The sequence below is a fragment of the Mytilus californianus genome, unplaced genomic scaffold (assembly GCF_021869535.1).
Source record: "Mytilus californianus isolate M0D057914Y unplaced genomic scaffold, xbMytCali1.0.p SCAF_9, whole genome shotgun sequence".
In the NCBI taxonomy this organism is placed as follows: Eukaryota; Metazoa; Mollusca; class Bivalvia; order Mytilida; family Mytilidae; genus Mytilus; species Mytilus californianus.
This window is the reverse complement of record NW_026262745.1, coordinates 36,593,839-36,612,418: the sequence shown is the minus strand read 5'-3', so window position 1 is coordinate 36,612,418 and position 18,580 is coordinate 36,593,839. Positions and strand designations below refer to the sequence as shown.

Below are 18,580 nucleotides of genomic sequence, written 5' to 3'. Positions count from 1 at the left end.
TAAATAAGCTAAAACAAAAGCAATCAAAGTGATCGAAATCACTGATGGATAGGTTGGAACAGTTGTGAGCATTAAAGTTCAAAAACATATGTTAGTCTCCTATTGAGGTATGGTGGTGGCAAAATAAATACACTTAATATGGCACTATTGCATATAGTTGCATTACAGGGGCCAGTCGATGAAGATACTTGAAATGATGATGTATTTCTCCCAAATATTTACCTGTACATCGCTTTTCTTTATTTTTTGTTTGTCTGTTTGGTTACCAGTACCAAACTAGCCAGCAAATTGACAAAACTAATGACATACATACTCGAATGAACTGCTCTAACGATAAAACCCAACTTTTCACAGTTCATTTGTGTATAATTACATAGATGTGATAAGTATTGGGCAATATATTACCGTGTGCAAAGATAAAGTGCTTAACACAGTTACTTCCTGCTTGTTCATGCTGTTGACCTAAGAAAGAATTTGAACAATAGACCAAATCTGTCCAAAAAAAGAATACAAATCAGAGCTTTCATGGATTGATCTTCATCATATATTTCCTCTTTATGAAGGTAATATATTCCAAAATAGAAACAAGGACCAATAAGATTAAATGTATTAGTCTTAGACGGAATGGTTGTCTACAAAATAACATCCTGTGACAGTCTCAAACTGGAACGTGAAAGGTTCAGCTCTGTACCCCTGAATAAACAGGCTTTCTTTATACAATAATAGGTTTCTATGGGAATTTAAAATCCTGCAATGTAGTAATACAGAATGAAAGTGATTGTTTTTCTTGTTTTTAAAAACGAATTACAAAAGATGACAAAAAAATCTAAATAAATCGAACGTAAGAAATAATCAAGCTACTGTTTGCTACACAACTTAAGTTTGCTATACGCTTTTAGATTAATGAATAAACTTATTCAGATTAAAATAAAACTGTTAACACAGAGATATGTCTCACCTTTTTAGAACTTTATCATTCTAAAGCAGACTAAAATGTCATATTAGAAAAGCTGTCATTTTGATTTGATGAAGCAAAACCATTCTAGAAATCCAACCAGTTTCTTGATTGAAAAGTGTACAAATACATGTAAACTTACTTTTAAAATAATTTATTGAAAAAATGCCAGTTGTGCGACAGAAATGTCTTTGTTGATCTCAGGCCTGGCTCAAAATACAATTGAAGTTGCAGGTTTCATGGTAACATCACACATGTGCATCCTATGTTTTACTAAGTATTAAAAGACAATTTTGATTGCAAAGCGAAAGAAGAGCATCATACCAGAATTAATAGTAATCTTTGTTTGGTAAATGTAAATTTGAAACTTAAACTGAACATTATTTGATAAAAACATCAAATTCAAATTCAAATGAAATTGTCAAGCAAATTTAGTGACTTTCTGACATTGACACATATTTACCTCATTTCATGTACTGAATACAATTGCTATTGCTTTCTGAAGAGTGGCAATAATGCAACTATTTACAATAGTGATATATTACAGTGTTTCGGATTCATCATATCTCAATTGAAGACTAAAATATAGGTTGAAATTATGGAAACAGTTCTACCAATATCTTAGTCCTTTAATCACTTTGACTAATGTCTTTAATTAAGTTTATATAAATGTCAAACAAGTTTTTTTAAGAATTTATTTTATTGTATCATGTTTCAAACAAAATACCACATCATACAAATATTTTAACAAGTATAAAAATAAATAATATTTAACAGTAGAATAAATTGAATATAAAACTTGCCACACTTCATTAGTTCCATTTCATATTTAAAATATCACAGACAGAATAAATTGGACGGAAAACTTTCAGCAGTATATCATTAAATAATGAGCCAATTTGTTCATAAAAAAAATCATTTGATGCAAATATAATAACTGTTAGAAAATATGTGTTGAAGAAATCAAAATTGAATCAGATTAATACAAAATAATTTGAAACAAGCTTTCTGAAAAATATATTAAAGTTCATTAAATTTCTATAGAGATGGAATATTAGTGACAAATGATTTTTCATGTATCGGCTTAAAAATCACAGAAAAAAAATATCACATATATTGGTTTCAGTTTCATTTCCCCAAACTTTTATCATAATTGTTATCTCAAAAATATTTTTTTTAGAAAATTAATAAAGATATAAAGGTGTTCTTCATTTAAAAATGTAAAAAAGAAAAAAGGAAAACCACCATTGCATATTCAATGCCATCCCCTTTTATTACCTGGGCAAAAAATTGAAGAAAAAAATCCCTGTCATTTATTTTACAACTGAATGATGAATGGTTGCCTAAATTGACAGTTCCTGATAACAGTCAGCTGGATCTGTTCTAAATAGAAAAATGGATTCAATGCAAAAATCTATCAATCAAATTATTGTAAAAGATTTGTTTAAGCAATTGTACAGTTGGTATAATTAATTGCCATCAAATTTAAACAACAACAAATAGTCATTTCAAAGCAGTTCATACACATTAATATATAGTCTATTTCAGCATTATGTTTTAGATTCTTCCATCCTACTTTGAATTTCTATAGCATATCTATAGTCCTCTATGGCTTGTTTCTGATTGCCAAGTTTTCCTCGTACGTCTGCTCGCCGTTTCAATACTAATGGATCATCTGGTTTTAAAGACAAAGCTGAAAATAGAAAGATGATAAGTTTTTACTTATAACAAATGATTAGCAACTGAGAAAAATTACACTGAAAAAAAACAATGTTAATATAACCATGCTTAACCTTAAGTGATCATGTCTTGATTTTTTAGCATAATCTTTATTAAAGACTAAGACTCATGCCACAATATAGTTTGACAATCATGTATCAGAAGAAAAACTTATGCATGTTAAAATTTTATTCCTGAGGAAAGATGCTTAAGGAGTTATTTTTTTTTTTGTTCCATTACAAATGAAAGAACCTTAGTGAGCGCGCTCACATACCCCACGTCCCCACATTGTCATTGGAGAAATAAAATAAGTGTAAGAAAAAAAAATTGTATCAGAAAAAAAAATTGAATCATAATTTCCTGTCAATATGCACATCTACATAGTATGTCCTTATTATCTACACAGTTTCATGAAATTCTGTTGTGTGGTTTGAGAGGAGTTGCGATGACAAAAGGTTGCAGTAGTATATTGGGCAAATAAGTTCAAAGGGGCGTTACTCCTGGAAAAAAAATTGAATCGTAATTTCCTGTCGATATGCACATCTACGTAGTTTGTCCTTATTATCTGAAAAGGTTTCATGAAATTCTGTTGTGTGGTTTGAGAGGAGTTGCGATGACAAAAGGTTGCAGTAGTATATTGGGCAAATAAGTTCAAAGGGGCGTAACTCCTGGAAAAAAAATTGAATCGTAATTTCCTGTCGATATGCACATCTACGTAGTATGTCCTTATTATCTGAAAAGGTTTCCTGAAATTCTGTTGTGTGGTTTGAGAGGAGTTGCGATGGCAAACTGTTGTAGTAGTACATTAAAGTAAATAAGTTCAAAGGGGCGTAACTCCTAGAAAAAGAATTGAATTGTAATTTCCTGTCGATATGCACAACTACATAGTATGTCCTTATTATCTAAAAAGGTTTCGTGAAATTCTGAAACAGGACTGACGGACTGACGGACTGACGGACGGACCGATGGGTCAAAAACATTATACCCTCCGCAACTCGTTGTGTGGGGTATAATAAGGGTAAAGCACAAGATCAGTTCATCTTTAAAAAAAATATATAGCTGATGTTAAGTTCCAATTTTCTTTATAACTTGATATTTCTTTTGGAAATTTGATTGTGGTATAAAGTGTTGACAAAAGCACACTTCATACTTAATATGTTATCATTAAAAGGGTCTAAATCCATGGATGTTGCCCCATGTGATGGAATCTTTGTGAAACATCTAGTTTATGTTATTATATAACTGTAAAGTGGTGAAAGGGGTAATGTAGACTAAAAACTAAATTTGAAAGGTCCAAAACTCATACCAAGAGATACAGTTTGGTATGATGAAATTCACTGTACAAGCAATACAGTCTGACAAAAGTTTTTTTTGTGGCTCAAATATAAAACAGGCATCTAATTTTCATTCACTTCTGGGTTTTTTTCCCAGTCCAAAAATTTAAGGAATTAGATCATCTTTAATTTACAATAAAATACTAAAAGTTTTTCCATGACAGGTTTTTGGTAAATTTTCAAACAGTTTGCTGTCCATGTTTTAATATTTATATTATGCTCTCTTACCTTTAGAATAGTCTGTCTCAGCCTTATCAAAATGACCCATTGAAGCATAAAGGTTTCCTCTGTTGAAGTATATATGTGCAGTGTATGGACTAAGCTTGATAGCTGCCTTGAAATCTTCTAATGCACCCTGAGCATCTCTCATCATAACCTGTAAAATAGTGAAATAAAGACCAATATTAAAGTAAATCAATGGACCATGTTTTAAGAATTGATAATAGATTGCTCCTAAATGATGTACTGTAGTTTCATCAAAATTGTAACGGGAGGGGAAGGGTATTTTTCAAATTCAATAAACATACAAAACTTATTATTAAAAATAAAGTGACAAGGCATCTTATAGTGAACTAGTAGATATTGTAAAGGAACATATTGAAGACACAGATTTTAACTTGCTACTTATCTTAATACCCTTTGCATATTTACAAAGTCTTCTTTTAAATCATGAAATAAAAAATCCTTGCAATTGACAAATTTTGTTTTCTAAATAATTCACCATGAAAAGTGGTAAAATTGAGTTATCAACTTCAATAGATTTTTTGTAGTAATTAAACAATATTTTTTTAAAACGTCTTCAAAAAAAGGTTTAATTACTACAGTAATGTAATATGTGTTCCCCATTGGAAGTTCAAACAAGAACTAAATAGATTTATTAAAGTCATGCAGAACAATTGGAAAACTTACCCTTGTTATAGCTCTGTTTAATAATGCTGACTCATCTTTTCTATTGTGATCTAATGCCTTACTGTAATATTCATATGCCTGAAAGAAATATAGTTATACATTTATTATACGCAATTCAGTTTCAGAAAATAGTTGATAGCTTACATAAAAAGATAACAAAGTTGTGTACATTAATCATACCAAAAATATTATCTAAAAAGATGAAAATTAACCAAAAAGTGTTTATGTAGAGATGGTGCAATATTTCGTGTTAACATTGTATTGAGTTTCCCATGATATTTTAGGAATCCTTTTTTTTTAAATGAAACTTCATCTTCATTACTAAAATTATGTTACCTGTTTGAAATGCCTAGTGTGGAAGTACACATTAGCAGCATTGAAGTATGCCAGGGAGTATGATTTGTCTAACTTCAGAGCTTGCTGGTAATCCCTCATGGCATTAACTGGATCCTGCATGAACTGAAAAATAAAACATCTCACATTAGATTTAAATCTAATTAAACATAACTTTTGAACTGCAACAGTGAGATAAATATTATGAAAACAATTTGAAATAGAAAATTTTCCCAAGATGGATATCTCCAACTTTGCCGATTTAAAGACTGACACCTGTGTTAAAATAGTGAAGGGGTAAAAAAAAAAACTTTCACCATACCATGGATTGCAAAAAAAAAAACAAACTACAATTTAACATTTACCACAAGAGCCAACTACTTTTTACCATTACCATCATGCTACCTTTCCTCTTACCCTGGATCTGCCTCTGAAGACAGCAAAAATTCAGACACGAAGGGTATGATCTGTTGATACCACTGTAACCTTCTGAATGTGTCTTAAGATTTTCTTGCCTGTATTTTCAGTTACATTTGACTCACTTTTTCATTTTCATAACTCTATTCACTAAAAAACGTTTGTTTTTACTATGAAGATACTCCCCTTTAAAGGTCATCTAAAAAAAATCATTCTAGATTTTCCAGAAAAAATAGATGTTCATATTACTGACTAATAAAAATCAAATCAGAAGGTATGGGAATATTAAAGAGTGAATCAGATTTTAATAAATTCAAAGTTTAAGTCCATCATCAAATAAAAGTTCATTCCAATATGAGTAAATGTATTGTCTTCCTAAAATTTACCTGGTTAATAACCCCTCTATTGGTCAGTAGTTCAGCAGTTGGTGATATTGTAATAGCAGCATTGATGTCCTGGAAGGCAGCAAATGTATTACGCATCTGCAGGTTGACTATAGCTCTTCCTTCTAACGCTGGCTTAAATGCTACAAAAAATTACAATAAAAATTAGCAAGTATGCATATGGCTATTTGATCTTTCCTTCTGATATTGACCCCTTAAGGATGTACTTAGGTCAGGTTAAGGAATGTACTTAGGTCAGGTTTAGGAATGTACTTAGGTCAGGTTTATGAATATTTGTCAGATGTTCGGACTGCTTGGTTTATTTCCTACGATACAGGGTAAAATATTTTGCCCCATAACACCCATTTTTGTTTTCATATAAGACTTCAATAGCTCATAAAAGGTCATTTACCAAAATTTAAGCAGATTCTAGATTTCTTTTCTTTGATTTGAGACCCAAATGATACCAATGCAAATATAAGGTAAAAGTCCAAGTCAGCCTTTTCCCGCCATTTTTAAAAAATTAAATATCTCAAAAAGGAGCTTCATAACCTATCAATATTTTTAGCTTATTTTGTTCCTTAACCAAAACTCTTCTGACTTATAGTATCAATTTTAAATTATAGATTTTTTTTTAATTTCACCTAAGTACATCCTTAAGCACTGATCAAAATGTTCTAAAATTAAACAATTTCTAAAAATTGAAATTATTATAGAATAACTACTTCATGAATTCAATATTCAAAGAATATTAGAAACACACACTAATTCATGAATGTGCATAGTGCATAAGTGAACTATCATTTTGTTTGATCACCAGTTAAATATTTTTTCATATTCAATATTTGAATTTTTAGATTACATTTATTCTTTTTATTTCATTGATTTTTAATGTAAATAAAGGAGAAAATACAAGGAACTATATGTTTTTGTTAGTGTGTTCTCACTTTTTCTTATGTAATTTTATTGACATTGTCATGACAATACCTAATGAACAATGTATTTATATATACAGTTAAATGTTTGTTTATGGTAAATTTTGCAGTAAAATGCCTACCATTAATATAGCAAAATTTAAACATGCATTAAAAACTTTATCACAATATTTTATTTACTCTATGTAGCTCTTTGACATCAACCTAAACAGATCACTGCAGCCATGAAATTCATCATTTGAGTACATGTACTGAGAATATTTCTTTATTAAAAGATAATAATACAAAGAATCATCATGCATATATACTTACTAGGTCTGACTGAAATAGCTATAGTAAACTGGTTCCAGGCCTGCATAAATTTACCCAGGACCTGTAGAGTATTGGCAAGGTTAACTCTGGCTGACAAGTTTGTTGGTTCCTGTCGTAGCACACGTTCATAGTCTCTCCTGAAAATTTTTCAAATATCATTGTTTAATCAATCTTGAAATTTAAAATTGAGAATGGAAATGGGGAATGTGTCAAAGAGACAACCCGACCATAGAGCAGACAACAGCCAAAGGCCACCAATAAATACTTATAAATCAGACATTGCTTCAACAATCAGTTGACGGTTAAGCAGTTCTCAGAATGATATTTTAAATAATTTCAACACTTTTCTTTATAGATGCTTGTTAAAGAAGCTGACTTTACAACTTTCATTGTTTATTACTAGAAATTACCTTGTTTGTTTATAATTCATTACAACTTTATTGAAAATTGGGGTTATATGCTGCATGGATTAAATTTTTTTTCTTCAAATTTTCAGAATTACAAACCTTCAAAGCTCATCTATAAGTGATGATCACACAAATGGAGGACTATGGTTAATTTCATGGACATAACATATACTCTGTAATCTTATATCAATTGGCAGATTTTCAAGGTGTATCTATACAACTTTGACTTCAGAAACTGGCCATTATTTCACAAAAAATTCTTGTAAGTGAAACAATGCAGTGCACTTATGATCAATTTAAATCATAAGATTTTTTTGTGAAAGGCAGGCATTCTAAATTAAGTTCCATAAGCCATGCATTGACTTTTCTCCTTAATATATACAGCTTCACAAAGACTACGTACTTGGCAAATTGTATTCCAGCTTTAGTACCATAATCCATGTACACATTGCCTCTGGCTATGATACCATCCAGGAAGAACTGGTTGTTGTCCATACATGTGGTGAATACTTTAACTCCCTCATCTAGATCATTCATCCTACAAATTATACAGAAAACTTCAGTTTACTTGAGTGACACAGGAGCAAAATGATACCCTCTTAACTGTTTGTATACACAAAGTCAGTGACATCTTTTAATTTTACATTTAAAGTAAAAGTGAAATATCTTATGTCTTGTGCATTCATGCTTCTGCAAAACCAGTTAAAACTTTTATTCCTTATGATTAAAAGAGAGACAAAGAAAGGCACAATACAGTAAAATTTAAAGTTCATTTATCCTTAAAAAATAAACTGTAAAAGAATTAATAGCAAAATAATTGCAGGATAAATGCTGGGCTGAACTTGCGTGGCTCCATGCAATTGATTGAGGTCACATGTATACTGAAGCATAACTGGACTTCCCTTTCATTGAAGCCCAGGTAATTTTGACAACACATTTTCTTGTACAATGGATGTTGTAAAATATCAAACTATCTGCAAACAGGAAGTGGCTGCACTGCAGATGTAAAAAATGCTTTCCTCTACTACTCACCATTATAAAGGTGCAGACCAAATATAAAATCATTCCCTTAGAAGCCAAGAAAAATTTGACAAAAGTTTCCTAGTACATTTGTACAATGAGTGTTGTAAAAGTTCAAACTATCCGCAATTTGCAATGAACAACACATCTGCAAAATGATACTTACTTGTGATAACATAATCCAAGAGTATGTAGAATTCTATGATCATTTGGTTCTATCTTAGCAGCTAGTTTGAAGTCATATAAAGCATTAATGTAATCCTTCCTCTCAAAATATAACAAACCTCTATTGATCAGCACCTATAAACAAAATGCTTTATAAATACTTATAAATCAGACATTGCTTCAACAATCAGTTGACGGTTAAGCAGTTCTCAGAATGATATTTTAAATAATTTCAACACTTTTTCTTTATAGATGCTTGTTAAAGAAGCTGACTTTACAACTTTCATTGTTTATTACTAGAAATTACCTTTTGCTAAATGAATTTGGTATATTTTCTTACAAAAAGCAGCAACCATCAAACATTTCAAAATATTATAACCAAATGAAAAATGGATATGTTGAGTTATTTGTCTTCTTATAGGGGCTTTTGTGAGATTTCGCTGACTTTTACAATTTCTATCAAAAAAAAGTATGGCTGTTTTATATTTTGCTTTTTAATGGGGGGAAATGACCATACCTGTTAACACCTTAGTAAGGTGAGAATTATCACAACTTGAGTGAAAGTGTGGTAATGGTAATTAAATGTGAAGATCTTATCAAACCTATAAAGTTGTATATCTGAGTATATATAATAAATCAATTGCTTGACTTATTATATGACCTAAAGAATGTTCACCTCACTGCACTATGTTGTTTGAACTCTCAAAGGTAGAGATGAGTCTTAGAAGTTATCACACCAGTGACAATAGGGTTTTGACTGCATATCATACAATGTTTACTCCCAAATACTGGTAAGGTGGGAACATTGGATATCTTCGAAATCTCAGGTCTTGAAATGATTCTATGAGTACAATTATTTTTTTGTGGGCTCAACTCCATGGTGGACTTAATTAGAGAGATCTAATAGGAATACAGTTTATATATTAATCCTCCAAAAGTCTTTTGGAACAAAATACCTGTCCAGTTAGTGATTAGAGAATATCAGAAAATATTATCAAAATCAACACAATCCATGAAACTAATGCTACAATCTACTACAATTACCCTGGCTACCTCCCTTAATAAGCTCACATTACAGTATAATCATTTCTTGTATTGTAACCCATCACCATAATTAGAACATATACACATAAATATTCCCATTGAATATTTAAATTCTTAATGAACAATCTCAACACATTAAAGATTTACTGTCTTAGTAATATACAACATTTTATTGACACACCTGAAACCTTTTTCTAGTTTCCTCTTCAATTTCACTAGGACGCTGTTTGAATATAATACTAATACATAAAATACTTGAAATCTTTTAATACTTAAGCCAAGGAATTAAACAATTTCTCCTAAATCCAATATTTTAATAATTAATGGCCATTTAAACCTATTCCCTTTTATTATTTTGTATTTAATTACCAAAGACAATTATACTTGAAGGATAATTTTGAAAGACTCATTTTTTTCTACAAAAACCATAAAGTTAAATCCCCCCTCCAAAAAAATAATGAAATAAAATAAACCAAAGCCCAGTTGTTGAATAGTAGAATAAATAAACATGACCAACAACTGACATTACCTTTAGTTGTAAATCAGCACCAAGTAACAGAACAATACCATAGTCTGTCAAAGCCTAAAAAGGGAAGATAAGAAATTAAATGTCAATAGAGAGCCTAAAAAAATAATTTCACAATTTATCAAAAAACTTGCAAACTGGTAGCAGACATGTAGATGTCTTTTGTTCTTGGTTTTTGTATTGGTGGATTGCTGTAACACTGATGTAAACCTCACATCTGTGTTTATCAAAAGGTCATATGGTTTATGAGCGATTGTAATTGGTAAAGTTTGTTTAGGATTTATGACTGGTTCAAATAAATAGGGAAAACAATTACACTATATAATGCATATCAATATATAGCCATCATGTGCTACTGTGGCATTGAGGATCAAACAATCAATCAATCAATCAATCAATAAATTAATCAATCCTTCTTCAAGATAAGATGTTATCACTTTAGTTGAATTCCACATAAGTATGTTTTGTACCCTTTTTTATTTTATCTGCTTAAACATTTATCAAATCATACTCATCTTTTGTCAATTGTTTCCTGTGATAAAATATAGCTTGTATGAGTGACACCACTGGTAGTTTCTGTTTCTCCCTATGTATATTTTGCCAATCCTTTTCACTTGATCAAATATATCTCTCATACATGAATCAACTGCACAGCCTTACTTATGTTACCAATATGTTTTCTTCTGGTAACATAAGGCAACATAAAGCCCTATTACATATAATAAGAATTTGTTGGCTCTGTGTTGAAGGTCTCACTGTGACTTTGAGATGAAGAACAGCAATAAAAGTGCTGTTCCTTTGCTTTTGAGTGTTTTTTGCTGTGCATTTACTGATTTAGTGTCATGGATGGATACCCCATATCCTTTGTTTTTCTATTGAGAGTAAAAGTTCACTATTTAGTTCTATCTTTTTACAATTATTTTTCCTTTTGCTGAAACACAGACCTGCTATGTAATATAATGTAATGTAGAGTACACATTAACTATAAACTGTAGCATTTTCAACTACTGGTACAAACCTTTTGCCAATCCTTTTTCTCCTGGAAACATACAGCCCTGTTGAAGTAAGCTAGAGCACACTGGCTATCTATACTGGTAGCAGTTGTCAAGTCTCTGATAGCTAGATCATAAGCTTTTATGTGGAACTTCAAAGCCCCTCTGAAAAAAAGACATTGAAAATAAAGGGATTGATAATTTACCTCTCATATTACTAATAAATTATCTGTTACAGTTCACTGAGTGACAGAACAGAGGAAAGTGCACTATAGTTTGATCACATGATAGTGCACTATAGTTTGATCACATGATAGTGCACTATAGTTTGATCACATGATAGTGCACTATAGTTTGATCACATGATAACAACAAAACCTGGATGCAGGTACAGAATTCAATAAATTTCTTTGAAAATCAGCCTTCCTCTGCAAATTTTGAGAAAATAATGTACTTGTATAGCAAATGATTTCTTAAAGTGATGTCCAAAATTTCAGAATTGAATTTAAAATACTTTAAAATTTCATGTTTTATCAAAATATTTAGGGCTAAGTAAATCAACAAATATCCTGTTATAATAAGTAAATAAGTGTTAATGATTAGTGAGATAATCCTGATTGAAATCACAGATAATCTCCATCTTTTTAAAATAAAACAAGTGAATCTGTGAGCTACTGCTCATTAATGATACCCCCGCCCCACTAAAAGTATAAGGTAAACAGGAAGTTGTCGAGTGATGAATCTGAAAACGCATCACACGTTAAGCTGAATCATATAAACCCTGAAACCAAATTTCAGAAATCCTTGTAATGTAGTTCCTAAGAAAGATGCGACGAAAAATATTCATGGGACGGACGGACGGACAGAGGTAAAACAGTATACCCCCACTTTTTTTTAAAGTGGGGGTATAATTAAGAATTTTAGGAATTTGAACTGTAGCCCAATAAATTGTCTTATTTTTTTACTTTACCTATACAAATATGCTCTAACACTTCGAGGCTGTAACTTGATAGCCTCATTACAGCTTAATATAGCTTTAGTGTAGTTCTTCTTCATCCCATAATAGCAAGCTCTACTCAGATATGCCTGGAATATCTTAGGATTCTTAGCCAAAGCTTTGTTGAAGTCATGGATGCCTTTGGATAATTGATTCAGCTTCATCCTGGTCACTCCCCTCTGGTACAATGCCTGAAAAAAAACAGTATTGAGCAATTATTGAAATGGAAGTTTGTGTTGCAAATATTAGTCCCCTTTTAATTAAATATTTTAAAATTATAAATTCCCCCTTACTATATAATAGGTCAAAACACCAGTCCCTAAAACAGCATTCCCTTTTATATTTTTTTTGGGGGAATCAGTATTTCAGAGATATATCATAACTAGTGTCTGATACAGCAATCTACAAACCAAGGGCGTATACTTACATCGGGATAGTTAGCATTGAGTTTGATAGCTTCAGAGAATGCTTCTAGTGCTCTGATATATGTCTTCAGTTCTATATTACACATTCCTATCAAGAAATGAGCCTCAGCAGCTTCCTTTGGCCATGGATCACCAGTTCTCCAAGGTTTCTGAAATTACATGCAATGTAAAATAATTAGTTTAATGCTGACGTTACAAGTGTTTGATACCATTCACCTCATTAAAAACAAAACAGTTTACAACAGATCTGAAAATACCAACACATAAAATCTGCAAGAAATTATAGTAGAGGAATATTTATTTTTTATATATATATAAAAATTTCAAATCAAATTTAAAAAAATGCAATATGTAATCAAAATGTGGCAGTAGTTACCATGGATTCATTATAATAGTTATTGGTGGATTTCATAGGTGTAGGTTAACCACAAATGTTCCATGAAGTTCAACTTTCTATAGACTTCTTTGCAGACTTTGGCAAAACCATGAAATCAAAAATCTACGAAAATATAATTTTTTCTTAATCCTTGAAAATCGATACCAATAAAAAATAAATGAATCCACAGTAACATTTTCCAAATAACCAATAAACAAGCATCTTCAAAATATTTTTCATATCATCAGCTCATAAATAATTAGGGAAATCACTAAATATTGAGATGATGCTGAACAAGTTTGAATTTTTATTAATGAATCTAAATTGTGGCAATATTTATCAATATACAAATAAGGACAAACTGATATCAATAACAACTAGAATTTGGTGTTTATAGGTCAATTTTAAAAAAAAAAATTTTGCCCCAAGTGTTCAAGGTGCTAGCCAAACTGTCATTAAATAAACACATATTGCAGTTGACAAAGAGAATTGCTAATACATTAACTATAACTATGCAAATAGGGATATATCTCTAATTTCTCTAAATATAAATCAGCACAAAAATTTCCTGGTGTACAACATGTTTTCCAAGATGGGAAGTACTATTAAAAAGGCTATTTCAAGCTTTTTCATTCTCAGGGGATCTTCAAACTACATGTACTAGGAATTGCAACCAAAAACAAAAAGAGGCAAAAAGGATTGGACAAGCTGGACTTTTATTAACATTATCTTTAATCCTATTGAATATCCTAATGAATGGACTAAATTTAAGCTTATGGTTTTGCATTAGTGCCTAAAAATATATGTTAGGCAAGAAGGTCACGGTATAAAAATGCTTTAATATGTTGTTTTTTACATACGTGTAAATACACCTAATAAAAGAAATTATAAAAAACAATCATTTGTATTATTCTAATGTTTACTTAAATAAGCACATCATTTACCTCATTAGATGTTCAAAATATGCTAATGAATGCTTAGGCAAAATGAAAAAGTGTTAGGTTTATCTAACCTGATTCTCTTGTTTCATCGCTGACAGATTTAGTTTTATACTAGTATAGCAAATTGTAAAAATAAAAGGCTACAACCTTTACAAATAAAGAATTTTTGGCTGCTGTAATTTTGGCCTAAACTCATTATCTGGTTGAAATTTTGTGCTAAATCACTGAGTTAAAGTCTTTTTCTGTCCATTCCAATCTGAGTTTTTTTCTATTCTTTTTTTCATTTCTGCCTGTTATTCTCCACTCTGTAAACCCCATCCAGATCCTTATTTATTCCCTTAGAAAGTATAAATCAGTGTTTACAACTATTCTGTTATCAGTCTCACAAAAATACTTACGACTAAAGCTGATCGTAAGTATACTGAACTGTTCATGACTTACGATCAATTTTAGTTGTGAGATTTTTTTGTGAAACTGATCACAGTGTATAAAAGTATCAAACCATGTTGGCAAGTTATAATTATTTGCATGTTATGAAAATTCACAATTTCCTGTAAACAATCTAACTGCCAGAATAAAGTAAATGAAGCTGTTTCTTTCAAGCAGAAAAAAATTCACATTACATTTGAATATCAGTAAAAATTAAATATCTGAAAAATAAACACATTCAACTTTGAATTTCCCACAATTTTACATGCAGAAGCAAAATACATATGCTCTCTAGCAATTTTAATAATAAAGTAAAGAACAGAGTATTATGAAGAATAAAGATTTTGAAACTGTAATATTGGGTAACATGCTTAAATGCTTCACATATAATCTTAGCATAAATCATATAAATCAAACAATTCTTGATATACAGAATGAGAAAGATAAAGAAAAGCATCAAAAGCTCAATCAGACATTCTTTTATGTCTAGGACCACATGTATTCCTTCAGTAGGAACTTGTAGTCATGTGGTCGCCATGTGGTCGTCATGGCCTTTCTATTCTTTGTTTCTTATTTTTAACTTCATAGATTTAGGTTTTTAATGGTGGTTTGTTTTACATTTGTATTTTCTTATTTATCTACAACTTACAATAACATTTACTCATTCTTGGAAGCCCTATAGTGACCTTCAGATTGTGGACTTTTCTTGCCCAGTTGTCATTGATGAGTAACCGTCTATTGGCATCTATTTTACACCTTTTATACTTTAACTCTTAACAGAAATAGCTTACTTTTATTAAAGCATAATATCAGAATATCTGATACAAACATTCCATATCATAACAAAATTCCAAAATTGTTTTTTTCATGTTTATTTCCCAATTTTTCCTAATACTTTTCTTGCCATGATTCTTAATAAATATTCTAAATGCAAAAACTCCCACCAATTGCAACAAAAAATGCGATCTATTTCACCTTTCCAGTATATATGTCATAAAAATATCATGCTCTGCTCCCATAACCTCATTCTATTTTAACCTGACTAAACCATAGTTCTATGTGCAAAATTGATGTAAAAGTACTATTTTTTTAACCAAAGGAAACGAAGCGTGTCATGCACCACTGAATTCCCTGCATCTCAATGCTAGAAATGTTTATATACGTATATAGTTGATACATTCCCAATTCTTACCATTTTCTCTAGCTTGACCTATGACAATTGTTGATATGATATAGATAACACACAGTAAAAATACACATACTACAACATCAAACATATATATATTTGCATTCATCACAGATTTTTAAACTACAAACCTAGCTTAGTCTTAGATAAACACTCTGTTAGTCTAAATAATGATTTTGACAGGCTTAATTATGGTATATTAAAGGCATTGATTGTAATGGAAAACTCAACATATAGTCTTGACTTGCTAAACACACTTTTTAAATGAAAGTGGTTGGTTTAACCAGTTTTTATAGCGTGCCAATCCTCCCAATTGTATGACAGTCATTTCAGATTCAATAAAGTGTATATCTAAAAGTGTTATTTTATTATTATAGAATAAATAATTAAAGAATTCAAATTAAGAAAAATATTCAACCAGTGACCGAACAACACATTAATTCACGAATGTCTGTAATGCATGAGCTAATAGTCAGTGTTGTTTCGTCATGAGTTCAATATTTTTCAATATTAGAATTCTATGATTAGTTATTCATTTAATAACATTGACCATGGGCTTTTTAATGGATATATAAAACTAAAAGGAACTTTGTCTTTTTCTACGTATTCCCCAATTCGTTTTGAAGCAATGTCTTGACAAAACTCATTGTTGTATGAGGTCAAAGGAGTAAAATTGTCAGATTTATTTCACATGTGAAATTTTCATTTTTTATTTCATTGGGAAATCACGGTATTTTTATGCAACCAAGGCTATAAATAAAATATAAAAAATCATACATGATTTTGTCTAAATCAGACAATACCTACAGCAGATATAAATTCCAGTTCATTGAATAAATATTTGTTAAAAAGAATACATTTATATGATATGTGTGCATGAAACATGTGCATGAGCAATATTTACATGGTACATATTTTCATGAGATATATGTGCATGAGATAAAATACTGAAGTACAGAGCTGATTCAAAAGAACTTTAAAGGTTCATATTGAATTACAAAGTCAGCTATCTAAGTAAGAGCTTCTCTTTACAAAAATAATTATTCCTTTTTAGAAGGTAATTGCCGCAGATTTCTATTGTATAGAAATTTGGGAAAGAATTTTAATTCTTATTCAATTATAGAATTACTGATTAAAAATTGAATATTTGTGCTCAACAATAAAAGTGTATAACCCCTATTTCTATTTCCCTCCCCTACACCCCCTCCCCCACACGTTTTTTTTTTTTTTAAATTGTCCCATCAATCCTTTTCTAGAAAATGAACATGAATGGTTGTCAATAAGAATCAGCAATTTTACAAAATTCAAAATTTCACTAATCAACAGAGTATATATATATATATATCTTCATTAAAACAGCTGCTGAAAGGGTTTATTAGTACCAGTGGTTACTTACTCTATCAATAAAAGACTGTACAGAAAATTTCAACAATTATTATAAAATCAAAGCAACTTGTTATTTAAAGAATGTGTAATAATATTGCAGAGAAAGGTTTTTTAAATCAGAGATAGGAATTTTCTCATTTAAAAAAACTTCATAATTACAACCTGAATACTTTATTTTGAACAATTTTCGAGTATGATAAGAAAGATTAACTATAACATTCATATCAACCATCAACCATCCGTTTAAAATTAATGTGTATAATTTTCAAAACATACTTATAAAGCATCTTAATTAAATAAAGTTCTATATTTCAGCACTTCTAGACAATTTTTAAAACATTATAAAATGCCATCACTTTTATAGATTCAAATTGAAACATCAATACCGGAATATAATTTTCTATCACAAGAAAAACTTACATATAGTTCCAATGCTTTATTGAAACTTTCTATAGCCTTTAAGAATTCCTTAGCCTTCATCTGTGTTTTACCAAGTAACATAAACATTGAAGGTACTGGCTGGACTCTTGTGGCTGCTTCCAATGCATCTATTGCCTGTCAAAATAAAAGGTTAAAATTTTTTGATAATACCTTACACAAACATAAACTGTACTGACACAGCTTGCTTGGCTGTTATTACACAGTGTTGAATTATTAATCAGTTCATATTTTCACTTTAGAATCCATTCTCAAATAACATTTATGATTCAACTTGTTAACAAAAAAAAACAACTTGTTTTTTTAATACGAAATTTTCTTATTAAAATCTCACCTTGTTGTAATTTTTCAAGAATGACTGAACAACTGCTTGTTGTGTTGGCATCTGTCCTAATGAAGAATCTGTACTTAATTCTGAAGCATGTCTGCAAAATTAATCAAACCAAATTTATCTTAATAGTCTCATTATATTTCAAAATTTTTAATATATCATAGCTTTTATATAATATGAATAAGCTTCTGAAATTATTATACTAATTACATGTACAAATATATGTTGTTATCTAGGATATGATAAATAGCCCTTTACAACAGATGACTACAGCAATCCATCCCCCTCCTTTACGTACTATAGAATACTGAGAATACTCTTTAAACTGCACCATTCATGCTCTGTACAAAGACACTTTCTCCATTAAGAGTCAAAATAATGTAAAACAACTTAAAATTAACAATTACATTAGTTTATCATAATACATAATGATTGAAATTAATTGATTTTTTCATAAGGGTCCAATTATCCATTCTAAGTTCTTTTAAGGGATTGAAGACTTTAACATTTGCTTCAAACTTATCATGTGTCCCCAATGCTAAATATTGTAAACAATTCAAAATCCGAAATCCTCTATCCTTCTGGTGCTTAACCTATCATTGTCTGTTTGCAAAAGTGCA

The 18,580-nt window shown here is 30.2% G+C and overlaps 1 protein-coding gene across 14 annotated transcripts in view; it reads right to left on the bottom strand.

Moving 5' to 3' along the window:
- Positions 1 to 1,636: 1,636 nt before the first annotated feature.
- The window catches only part of LOC127715623 (uncharacterized), a 65,743-nt gene continuing 48,799 nt past the window's right edge, over positions 1,637 to 18,580 (bottom strand). For 8 of the 14 annotated variants that reach the window (XM_052221715.1, XM_052221714.1, XM_052221721.1 and 5 more), the window contains 16 exons: positions 17,964 to 18,054; positions 17,612 to 17,746; positions 15,812 to 15,829; positions 12,876 to 13,022; positions 12,422 to 12,639; positions 11,478 to 11,616; positions 10,463 to 10,516; positions 10,115 to 10,156; positions 8,891 to 9,024; positions 8,108 to 8,242; positions 7,298 to 7,434; positions 6,054 to 6,193; positions 5,254 to 5,376; positions 4,918 to 4,995; positions 4,237 to 4,384; positions 1,637 to 2,648 (listed from right to left, as the gene is read on the bottom strand). In XM_052221715.1, the coding sequence (XP_052077675.1) occupies positions 2,506 to 2,648; positions 4,237 to 4,384; positions 4,918 to 4,995; positions 5,254 to 5,376; positions 6,054 to 6,193; positions 7,298 to 7,434; positions 8,108 to 8,242; positions 8,891 to 9,024; positions 10,115 to 10,156; positions 10,463 to 10,516; positions 11,478 to 11,616; positions 12,422 to 12,639; positions 12,876 to 13,022; positions 15,812 to 15,829; positions 17,612 to 17,746; positions 17,964 to 18,054 (1,882 nt within the window). In that variant the 3' untranslated portion in view covers positions 1,637 to 2,505. The remainder of the gene's footprint in view (positions 2,649 to 4,236; positions 4,385 to 4,917; positions 4,996 to 5,253; positions 5,377 to 6,053; positions 6,194 to 7,297; positions 7,435 to 8,107; positions 8,243 to 8,890; positions 9,025 to 10,114; positions 10,157 to 10,462; positions 10,517 to 11,477; positions 11,617 to 12,421; positions 12,640 to 12,875; positions 13,023 to 15,811; positions 15,830 to 17,611; positions 17,747 to 17,963; positions 18,055 to 18,580) is intronic. The other 6 variants (XM_052221720.1, XM_052221725.1, XM_052221726.1 and 3 more) reach the window with 3 other exon arrangements.